Genomic DNA, 12,321 nt, shown 5'->3' with positions numbered 1-12,321 from the left:
TGGGCTACAGAGAAGCAGCACTGGACTGTTGCTCAGTGGTCCAAAGTACTTTTTTCAGATGAAAGCAAATTTTGCATGTCATTCGGAAATCAAGGTGCCAGAGTCTGGAGGAAGACTGGGAGAAGGAAATGCCAAAATGCCAGAAGTCCAGTGTGAAGCACCCACAGTCAGTGATGGTCTGGGGTGCCATGTCAGCTGCTGGTGTTGGTCCACTGTGTTTTATCAAGGGCAGGGTCAATGCAGCTAGCTATCAGGAGATTTTGGAGCACTTCATGCTTCCATCTGCTGAAAAGCTTTATGGAGATTTTTCAGCACGACCTGGCACCTGCTCACAGTGCCAAAACCACTGGTAAATGGTTTACTGACCATGGTATTACTGTGCTCAATTGGCCTGCCAACTCTCCTGACCTGAACCCCATAGAGAACCTGTGGGATATTGTGAAGAGAAAGTTGAGAGACGCAAGACCCAACACTCTGGATGAGCTTAAGGCCGCTATCGAAGCATCCTGGGCCTCCATAACACCTCAGCAGTGCCACAGGCTGATTGCCTCCATGCCACGCCGCATTGAAGCAGTCATTCATGCAAAAGGATTCCCGACCAAGTATTGAGTGCATAACTGAACATGATTAATTTAAGGTTGGCGTTTTTTATTAAAAACACTTGTCTTTCATTGGTGGGATGAAATATGCTAATTTTTTGGGACAGGCATTTTGGGTTTTCATGAGCTGTATGCCATAATCAGTATTAAAACAATTAAAGACCTGAAATATTTCAGTTGGTGTGCAATGAATCTGAAATATATGAAAATTTAAGTTTTATCATTACATTATGGAAAATAATGACCTTTATCACAATATGCTAATTTTTTTAGAAGGCCCTGTATGTGTATGTGTGTGTATGTGCATGTGTGTGCATATGTACACATCTACCGACTGTGAAACTAATTGCCCCTCGGGGATAAAAAAAGACACTTGAACTTGCCACGCCTATGCTGCAGACACTGCTCCTCGTCAGTCAGCATGAAGGCACACTTTACCAGGAGCGTCTCCGCTTCCTAGGCAGCTTTGAAATGGGTTCTGCTGGAAGCAATATGTGCTGCTGCATCATGGGCTTCCCTAACCATGTTCACAAGGTTTTACAATGTTAATGGGGCCACCCCTCATCCTCTAAGCCAGGTTCTTCTGCAAGGGGCCTCTGGCCTTTCTCAGTGAGGTATGTGTTCAGGATTCCTTGTGACTAGGGGTGCACCGAGTGCAGTTTTCTGGCCAATCACCCATTTCTGAAAAGTTTGACATGGCGATTCCAATTTTGGCCGATACCAATTTTGTTTTATAAGTGACACTGTCAGGTGCTATAAGGTCACAATGCACCTTCATTTTTCCAATATTATTTTATTGAAAAACACACCCTTGAACAATATCCTAGAAACAATGCAAACTTGTTTTAACTGGCCATGAGGTAGTGCTCTGAAATATAAATGAAGTTCAGACAATTGTTGTTAAAACTGTAGTGAACTAGGCCTGATGTCAAAACCTTGACCTTAGGCACCTTATGGGACAGAAACTGTCATTTCATTGATTTGAATCCAGAAATACAGGTTGACCCATCCTGAGACTTTCTTTCTTGAATTAATCAAGTGAAAGAAGACTATTCTCTATTATCATTACTATTTTACAAATGTTTGATAATCAAATTGTGTTAGTTCAAACAATGTTAAAATGTTGAAGTGAACTACTCATTTTTATTAACTGTGAAACAGTAATAATGATTCTTAATCCTCATTCAAAGTGAAATCAAGTTGGAATATGTTACAGAGTAATGATTCAATTTCTTGATCGTCTGTTTGAAGTGAGCAAGTGTGTAAGTTGGTCAAAGTTCAAGTTTCGGTCAACTGCAAGTTTACTGAAAAAGAAATGTCATGTTTAACTTTTACAGCAAGATACTAGAGAATTGACTCCACGAAGTCTGAAGTTCTTCATAATATCTTTTGTCTGTTCTTAAACAATCTTAATCTTTTTCCTTGACTTTTCATAACACCTTACATCACAAAACACACCTCTGTTTGATCCATTCGACCAATCAGAAAGTCCTCAAATGAACCGGAAGTGACCCTTCTTAAAAGGTGCAGCACTTCCTAGTTAACAGCAGTTCCAGAGTTCATGAAGGCTGGAATTCAGGATGCTGATGAAAGAAAAATCAAGCTGAACAAGAGAAGATCTGGGAATTATGAAATTTCTGTTCTGGATGATCTCACGACTCCCGAGGTTTAGCTGTTCTCACGGAGACGCTGAAAGAGTTGAAAGGAGAGCTCTACACCAACGCTGAAACTATCATCTGCAAAGGTAAAAGAGTCGATCTCAACCAAGCGTACCGTTGGGCCAAGCTGGAAAAGAAGGAGCGTGTTGGTTCTGGTTAGGACAGACAAATTCCCTCACACATCTCTCTCAACTTAAACTTCATTTCCCATCTTTAAAATTCTTCTATCTGCTAAAAATCATTACAGATATTTTTAGGAATGTCTGAAGCAAAGTTTTTCAATCACCGCCGTGTGGTTAATATCTGCTGTTCTGCTGGAAGTGAGAAGACAATCGCCGTATTGTTTACTTCCTGTAAAACTGATTAATAAGCTGTCGTTATTTTCAATTTTTGCCAATTAATGTAAATGTGTGATGTGTTAAACTTGATTCTGTTAATAAATGACCCACTGTCGTTGGTGAGTCAAAGATAATTAACGTCTCACGTCCACATTTTATTAAATTCAGATGCACGTTATTATACAGTCCAGAAAAATGAAAGAATCCGTTTTATCTATGAATATATGACAGCATATGTTCATACTACAAAACAAACAAAAAAAAAATCAGTAAAGTCGATTTCTTATGTAAGTATAGATATAAGCATAAGTACCTTTCTAAAAAAATCGGTATCGGTACCGGTGTCGGTACCTTCACTTCGGTGTCGGTTCCTGGATGGTTCTTTTTTCGGTACCAATTTTGTAATTACTATTAATTCTAACAAGAATAAAATTACATTACACATTACAGTACAAATTGTGAGTTTTATTTTTTAACTTTGGTATTTTTCTATTCCAAGCAGTTTTCTTACAAAAAAACAAAAATAATTTCCAGGGCAAAAGACCAGTTACAAACCAGTGACATGTCAGTGTCTAATGTTCACTGCTACACACTGAGGATCTTTTCACTGAACAGTTTTTCTTCAGAAACATCAACATGTCTGTTTTCTCTGGACACAAACAAGCTGCTCCTGGCTGATGGTGTCTCCAGCAGTAGAAAATGTTCACTCTGAGGCTGTAGATGATGATTGTTGCACACACAGATACCTGGTTGTCAGTTTGACAGTGTCCCTCACATCCCACCAGCAGGTCACTGGATTCACTGAGGTTGGGTTGATGCAGACATCTGCACCTCTGTGTCTCTGCCTGAATCTTCTCTGTGGTTCTCTGGGGTTTAGGGCTCTGATCATCTCCCTAATTGACATGAGAACAAAACATCAACAATAACATGGTTGTGTTATTATTGATCAAAAAACATTATCTAGGCTGAGAGATTAAAGTTTAACTGGTCAACAACATCCTTTAAAGTTTAATTTACCTCCAACATGCAGCTCCACTGTAGAAAAAGCAGCAAACTTTTAACAACAAAGTCTGATTGTCCTGTGGCCTCCACCTCGCTTTTCTTTTGTCCTCACATCTGGGTCAGAACCTCCTGTGAGGAGAACATGAACATGAACAGTGAACATTAGTGAACTGTTTAATCAGCTGACTAAGGATGAGCAGTTTTACAAGCTAAGATTTATCCGTTACGTCAATCTTTAGTTAGCTTCTGAGTTTAGCTAGCTATGTATATTTATAAAATAAATTTACACACTAATATGTTAAAGTTAGCGTTACATGGATCATAGTTTATTTCACCGCGATGTATGTGTTAAGCTGCAGTTACGCTAACAAACGTAACTCACCAGCTGAAACTCACAGAGACGTCCTCTGAATTCTTTGATGAAGAGTCCGGTCGTGGAGATAATGAATCAGGACGTTCAGGCTCTACTCACAGGCTGACTTTAACGATGAGAGGAGGAGGAGGAGGGAGGAGGCTAATGAACTCTTCCCTCCTCGCAGAAAAACACGGAGCAACTTTCTGCATCGCGTGTTGTCGAACGGCTTCGACAGCCAATACCGAAACTTGACACCGAAAGAAGAGTGACGTTTCAATACATACACCGACCGGTGCAGTTCGGTCGGTGCCATAAAAAAAACCTTGGTTCGGTACTCAGCCCTATGCAAGTATCAGCCGATTTCCGATTTCCCAAAACCTCTACCTGTGACATTGCTGGCATTAGTAATCCAGTTATTTCAGCACCGCCCTCTGGCGGTCAGTAGGAATGAAATAGAATGAAAGTTACGTATGTAACTACGGTTCTATGATTCCCGGATGACCACCAGAGATTCTGTCATTCAGAATCCTTGCATTCCATGAGAAGATTGTGTAGGAACAGAGCCTCGATGACATCAGGTTATATGGCCTCTGACTGATCATCCAATACGTCACAGATGTGACTGTTGGTATTACTACTCGAACGGTGCATGCATGAAGGGAACATTCAGTGTTTTCAGCATTGCTGTCTGTCAGTCATCCGGAATTCATAAAACCGTAGTTACACATGTAACTTTTGTTGTGTCTGGTAACTGATACCTTTGCTTATTTCAACTTTTATAAGATTTTTATGAAAGATGAGATTTTGACTTCAACAATTTGTGTTTGTGAAACTTAACTTTTCTGGGGGTTTTCTTTGCTTTAAACATGTTAACATGTTTAATTTTCCAGTGGATTTCAGACTGGACTGTTAGGAGATCTGTCTTAAAGCTAATGGTCTGAACTTACACAGCGTTGTGGAGCTTCAGTTTCAGCAGGTCGATGTAATACGTCTCATCCTGACTACTACCTCCGTCTGTTGGAGCAGAGTTGACAGGCTGAGACTTCGACACCTACACACACACAAAGAAACAAATCAGGCTGATATTTGTTTTAAACTGAAAACCTGCATTACAAAAGGTGAAATCACACTTCATGAAGCTATCAGAGATTCAGAGTTCATATCTGACAATATTTCTATTTAAATAAAACCCATGTAAGAAAGAGCTCAACCAGGCCTTCATTTAGCAAAAAAAGAAAAGAAAAAGTTGCTTTAACAGTTTCTTTGAAGAAGAAAGACCTGGAGAAACTGAGTCCACTGGTACCAATACTTAAGAACCAGAACTCTGAAGGATTTAAGAGAGGGTCAGAAGATGCACCATAACTTTTGTGTATACTGTATTCATAGGAAACAGATGGTCGGTATGAAGATGATTTAAGCTACTTTGCCACCGATAAGTATGACTCGAGCCTAGGGCTGGGCGATATCTCGATATTTTTAAAATATCGATAGAATTTTATTTGCGATATAAATTGACAGTATTTTGATATAAACGATATAGTTCTACTTGAAAATCCACCGGCTCTGCTATCTTTCTTCTCCCACATGGCCCCCCTTCCTCTCACTCACTCTAAACTCAGCCCCTACCCGTGCACTCTCCCCCTGCTTCCTGCTTCTCTCCAGGTGGAGCGGCTGCTTGCGGCACGTAGCAGCCATAAAAAAATAACTAAAATTTAAAAAATAATTTAAAAATAGAGAGCGCAAGTTGCAGAACTGGTGAGCAGGAAAAAAAAATAATGGCTCTGTTATTTAGAGATAGTTCAGATTTTATTGGTCAGGTGCAACAGAAAACTGACAAAAATAAGTCCAGACGAAAATGTTCAAGCACAATGAAACTTTTTCACCGTTTAAAGCAGTGCTATAATGTTAAACTTGGCGCTGGAGCTCCGGTCTTAGACCGCCTGTGAATCTTCCTTCCCTGAGACAAACTACAGTACGAAACTCTTACCTGTGCTGTGCCTTATGAGAGGTGACGTGAATAAAACCGCGTCTTATCATATTGCTAAAGACGCTGTCCTTAGCAGCAAACAAGACGGCTGTTAGCCGCTAAGGACTGCATCTTTAGTGATAAGATAAGCCGCTGTTTTATTAATGTGGCGCTACCTCCTCTCACTGTAAGACTTGAACGTCTGTGGACAGTAGTTCTTTTTCTGCCCCTCTGCACAGCCAACTTCACGCAGCCTCCCCCTCCTTCTCCCTCACAAGAAGCCCCTCACTGCTGCAGTTCACACACGCTCACTAACGTAGTGAAGGCAGTGCAGCTGGGGAGGATTATTATTTAATATATGTTAAAAAAATGGTATAAAAACAATCTTTAATATATGTAAATAGGTTTTTTTAGGCATTCATTTTGTACAGTTATAGCTGTTAATAAATGTGCCTGTGTGACAACTGGGACAAAGCTTTGACTCAAATATATTTTTGTTATTATTTTATACTATTTATTATTTTAGAATATAATATACAATATTATTTTAGAAGGAAAAAATATATAGAGATATATATCATATATCACCATTTTTCTTAAAATATTGAGATATTAATTTTGGTTGGTTCTTGTCTTATCAGTTCTCCAGTGTAGGTGAAGATCCACTGCAATTTGTTTCCCCACTCAAGAGGGTGGACTCGTCAGTGCAAAGTGGGTGGTTTCTTGTAGCACTGTCTAGCTTGCGCTGAATCCTCTGATCCATCAATAAAGACAGAAAGGTCTGGACCTCGTCATTGGTCCAGGGTTAGGTTAGTTAAATCCGCACATGTGTGTGGATGAGAGGGAGATGGGTAAGACAGTGAGACTGAGAAGAAGAAAGAGAAAACACCTAACAGGTCTTCACATAATGCTTTCTGGTCTTGTTGCAAATCTTGACACACTAACAGCTGACTAACATGACGGAGGACTCATGCACAGCTGAGCCTAAACACAGTGTCTAAGACATGGCTTGGTTAGCCCATCCTGAATCAGTGCATCACTTGATGATGCCGACATGGATATTTGCTGTATTTCATCACAAAGCCCTTGTTTTGTTACCCCTCAAGAAGGATTTCGGCTACTGCACTCACACATTCGTTCTCCGACAACCCCTCCATCAGAAAAAGGCTTTAAATGTTAATCCAAAATCCAAGCAATTTTGAGCGAACACTCATGAGCACGTTGTTAGGCAGTGAACGTGTGGCTCAAGATCATGGTAGACTGGTCATACTAGGCTCTGAGACAACCGGTATGTGTTTTTTGTGAACTCAGCTTTAGAGGGTTTGTTTGTTCAAATCATTTAGGTTTTGTCTTATAATGGTTTCACATTGCCACTTAAAAAGAGCCATGGTGTCTTAACGCAAGAAACGCACTGGTTTCACCAGAGAGCATCATTTGTTCATCGTTTTTCAACCTCAATCATCTGCACCTCAGCCTTTCTTCATCGATCAACTTTCCTGGAATCGTCATGTCTTTTAGAGATAAATATGTTCGGATTTTGATCGGCAGAAACTAAAATGAACAAGATTAGAAATGGGTTCATCGGTGGGACAGCTCCGGTTTGAGGACAAAATTAGAGAGGGGAGGCTAGTGGCGATGGTTTGATTATGTGCAGGGAAGGAGCAGTGGACATATTGGACCAACGATGTTAAATACAGTGCCTTGCAAAAGTATTCGGCCCCCTTGAACTTTTCAACCTTTTGCCACATTTCAGTCTTCAAACATAAAGATATAAAATTTTAGTTTTTTGTGAAGAATCAACAACAAGTGGGACACAATTGTGAAGTAGAATGAAATTTATTGGATGTGTCAAACTTTTTTAACAAATAAAAAACTGAAAAGTAGGGTGTGCAATATTATTCGGCCCCGTTGAGTTAATACTTTGTAGCGCCGCCTTTTGCTGCAATTACAGCTGCAAGTCGCTTGGGGTATGTCTCTATCAGTTTTGCACATCGAGAGACTGAAATTCTTGCCCATTCTTCCTTGCAAAACAGCTCGAGCTCAGTAAGGTTGGATGGAGAGCATTTGTGAACAGCAGTCTTCAGCTCTTTCCACAGATTCTTGATTGGATTCAGGTCTGGACTTTGACTTGGCCATTCCAACACCTGGATATGTTTATTTGTGAACCATTCCATTGTAGATTTGGCTTTATGTTTTGGATCATTGTCTTGTTGGAAGATAAATCTCCGTCCCAGTCTCAGGTCTCTTGCAGACTCAAACAGGTTTTCTTCCAGAATGGTCCTGTATTTGGCCCAACCATCTTCCCATCAATTCTGACCATCTTCCCTGTCCCTGCTGACAAAAAGCAGGCCCAAACCATGATGCTGCCATCACCATGTTTGACAGTGGGGATGGTGTGTTCAGGGTTATGAGATGTGTTGCTTTTACGCCAAACATATCGTTTTGCATTGTGACCAAACAGTTCGAGTTTGATTTCATCTGACCAGAGCACCTTCTTCCACATGTTTGGTGTGTCTCCCAGGTGGCTTGTGGCAAACTTTAAACAACACTTTTTTATGGATATCTTTGAGAAATGGCTTTCTTCTTGTCACTCTTCCATAAAGGCCAGATTTGTGCAGTGTACGACTGATTGTTGTCCTATGGACAGACTCTCCCACCTCAGCTGTAGATCTCTGCAGTTCATCCAGAGTGATCATGGGCCTCTTGGCTGCATCTCTGATCAGTCTTCTCCTTGTTCCAGATGAAAGTTTAGAGGGATGCGCGGGTCTTGGTAGATTTGCAGTGGTCTGATACTCCTTCCATTTCAATATGATTGCTTGCACAGTGCTCCTTGGGATGTTTAAAGCTTGGGAAATCTTTTTGTATCCAAATCCGGCTTTAAACTTCTCCACAACAATATCTCGGACCTGCCTGTTGTGTTCCTTTGTCTTCATGATGCTCTCTGCGCTTTGAACAGAACCCTGAGACTATCACAGAGCAGTTGCATTTATACGGAGACTTGATTACACACAGGTGGATTCTATTGATCATCATCAGTCATTTGGGACAACATTGGATCATTCATAGATCCTCACTGAACTTCTGGAGTGAGTTTGCTGCATTGAAAGTAAAGGGGCCGAATAATATTGCACGCCCCACTTTTCAGTTTTTTATTTGTTAAAAAAGTTTGACACATCCAATAAATTTCATTCCACTTCACGATTGTGTCCCACTTGTTGTTGATTCTTCACAAAAACATTAAAATTTTATATTTTTATGTTTGAAGCCTGAAATGTGGCAAAAGGTTGAAAAGTGCAAGGGGGCCGAATACTTTCGCAAGGCACTATATGTAGCTGCCAGGGAAAAGGACAAGAGAAAGACCACAGATAAGATTAAAGGATGTATTGAGGGACAATCTATAGAGGGTCGTTGTGCTGGAGGAGGATGCTGAAAGAAGACTAAATTAATATAAATTATAGAAATTATTAGTTTCATCCCAATCATCAGAACAGGCTGGAATTATAAACATTAAATCCTTCTGTGGATGATTCCTGCTATAATTCCATTTGTGTCTTTTTGTGTCCATCACTGCAGATGGACATTTCTTCTCACCTCCAATTTCTCCAGTTTCTGCAGTTTAATAATCAGATCCTGGATCTCTCCATTTTTCTCAGACAGCATGGACTGCAGTCTCTCCATCTGAGCCGGGTCAGCCCTGGAACATTGCAGCTGCATCAGAGTGGCTATCTGGACCTGCACAGCACATGCACGTCACCACAGTGGTTCATGGGACAACAGCACGTGGGTCTAGTTTGTCACAGAAACAAAGATACCTTCATGCGCTGCATCTGTTGTTTGTTGAACGTGTGGACTTTCTGCAACGATTGAAACTGGACCTTCATGCTGATGAGTCGTCTCTCCATCTCAGCTCTCTTGTCTTCCAGCTGCAACACAACCTCGTTTTATTTTACCTAACTCAGCTTTACTCTGAGCACAGGCTGCTCGTTCCTCACCTCAGCAAACAGTGAGTTCCCCTTACTGTTAGGATCCTGGGCCTGTTGAAGAACGTGACCCAGCTGGATCTGCAGGTCTCGGTTTACTTCCCGAGATTTCTGTGACAAAGACATGCGTATGAGCATTTTGTGTAGCAGCAAGTGAATCCATTACATTCAGGAACAAAACACTGATGAAATTGTTCATCTTGGGTCTTGGCAGGTTCTGTTAGAACAGAACCTTTAAATAACCCATTTTAGTTATTTTAAACTTGGAAAACAATAAAAACATTTAACTTCCCATAAATTGTTTCAGTATCATGTGACGAAAAGAACCAGTATGTGAACGCACAGCTTTATTCCAATCCAAATCTACATTTATCTTTTTACAGATGTGCATCATAAACCTACTACCATACCCACCACCGCACCCTGTATTCACTGGTTAACTGGACATCATTAACTTCACGCAGACTCTCTCACTAGTACATTTTCAACTTTAAATCACTTCTTGGTCTGTTTCCTTCATACATCTCCTCCTACATGTCTCTGCGTGAGTGCAGCTACGGAGTGCGCTCTCAGGACATTATTACCTGCAAAGTTCCCTCAATGAGGACTGAACTAGGCAAAAGGGCCTTCTCCTACTCTGCTCCCGCTTCCTGGAATATCTTACAAAAAGATTTGAAGCTCTCGACCTTGACCTCTCCAAGTGGCTTTAAGATTCTGTTGGACTCCTGGCAGGGACCAATGCAGACATGTTCCTGTTTTTAGTTTTCTACATTCGCCTTAGAATCTAGCTGTTTTTTTTTTTGTTACCTTTTCCTTTTAGCCATCGTATTTGTAAAAAAAAAACAAAAAAACTGCAGTATGACTTTTTGTAATTGTTTATTGTTGTCGCTGTTGTCCATTGTTGTTATCTTTCTTTGTTGAAATCAGGTCTCTCTTGTAAATGAGTCCTCGAGACTCAATGGGATTTACCTGTCTAAATAAAGGTTGAATGAATGAAAAAACTCTACCTCCAGTTAATAAATCTGCCATTTTTTTTCCTCCCAGTCACCTTAATGCCACCCCTCCTTCTTTTCCCTCACTTGAGTACAAACCGGCACCTCCCCCACCACTTGCAGCACCTGAAGACTCTGTTTGAATTACAAAGCTGAGCTTTGATTTGCAGATATCTTTTTTGACTTACAGTGGGAGAGAACCGATAGGTGTTAAAATGACTTGAGTAGCTGCTACAAAGCAGAGGTTTGGTGTTCTCAGGTTGTTTTCACACCTGATAGTCCGGTTGACTCGGTAAGGTTGGGAACCAATATTCATGACATTTTATTTACATATGAGCTGGTGCGTTTGCATTCACACTGCACTGTGCAGTCGAGCCAACCTGTTGAACCAACCTATTCCCCTGCTCACCTGTGGGAGCGTTGCACCAAGAACTACTGAAAGAAACAACAGAAAAACCTATGAAGACACTTCTTCTGCAAATAAAAACAAAAAAACAGAGTGGCATCAAGTTTTAGGAGTTATATTTTGTCATTTTTCAAAAATGGACTCAGCATGAGCAGAAGATGAGGCAGAAGACCATGGAGAATATTGTTTTTCACACAAGGCAGCTGACTGCTCCAAATAAGGTAAGAGAAATGCGTTTTTGTTTGCCCAGCGTTGTACTCCACTTATTGCTTGTGGAGCGGGGCCCTGTCTGTTTACATTCACACTGTACTCGAACCGCGCTGGAATTCTCTTCTACCGGACCGACACCTAGGTTTTAGCCTGGGCCAGAGTTCGCCTTTTTGTTCGTTTGTTTGTTGATGGTGCGTTCACTCCTCCCAACGAAACTGACTTTCTAGGAAAACAAGATAGAGTTCGATTAAAGCGGACTAAACAGGGCTGGTGTGAATGCACCCGCAAGGAAATTGTTTTAGGCCCTATTTACACGGACACGATGGGGGAAACGTAGGATTTTTCGTATGTTAATTAGAGGAAAAGATCCGCGTTGACACGGTCAGATTTTGTGTTTACATGCATCCGGAGGAATGCCCCCCCCCCCCCCTACCCCGCTCTGGAATCTGCTGTAGTTATCATGCCAGGTCATTAGATGGTGCTGTGAATTTTGTACATTCACCTAGTGCGCATGCGTGCTGCTGCCTCAGCACGCTCCTTTAGTGTGGGCTAAAACTTTAGCTAACAACAACTTAACAACAAGTTAAAGCTGGATTTTGGATAAGAGTCGACAGATTTGACGCCAAGCAGGACCGTATCATCTAACAGCTTCACACCGGTCGCTGAGTGGACCAGAATCGAGTCGACGATGTCGGACTTTACTCCGTGATAATCAGTAGCTGATTTACAGCAGGTAAATCAATGTTCTTAATAATGTTAGTTTGTCCAAAAAAGTTCAATCTGGTCCTCTGGACATTCAAAAAAACAACAAAAAA

The 12,321-nt window shown here is 41.0% G+C and overlaps 1 protein-coding gene across 1 annotated transcript in view; it reads right to left on the bottom strand.

Annotated features, from left to right (window-relative positions):
* The window catches only part of spdl1 (spindle apparatus coiled-coil protein 1), a gene marked incomplete at its 5' end in the record, with an annotated part of 60,913 nt that overhangs the window by 35,014 nt on the left and 13,578 nt on the right, over nucleotides 1–12,321 (bottom strand). Inside the window, 4 exon segments of the mRNA XM_037675131.1 lie at nucleotides 4,900–5,003; nucleotides 9,510–9,650; nucleotides 9,731–9,841; nucleotides 9,911–10,009. Of these exon segments, the coding sequence (XP_037531059.1) occupies nucleotides 4,900–5,003; nucleotides 9,510–9,650; nucleotides 9,731–9,841; nucleotides 9,911–10,009 (455 nt within the window).

The sequence above is a fragment of the Nematolebias whitei genome, chromosome 4 (assembly GCF_014905685.2).
Source record: "Nematolebias whitei isolate Nwh7 chromosome 4, NemWhi1, whole genome shotgun sequence".
In the NCBI taxonomy this organism is placed as follows: domain Eukaryota; kingdom Metazoa; phylum Chordata; class Actinopteri; order Cyprinodontiformes; family Rivulidae; genus Nematolebias; species Nematolebias whitei.
This window is presented reverse-complemented; position numbering and strand designations above follow the sequence as displayed.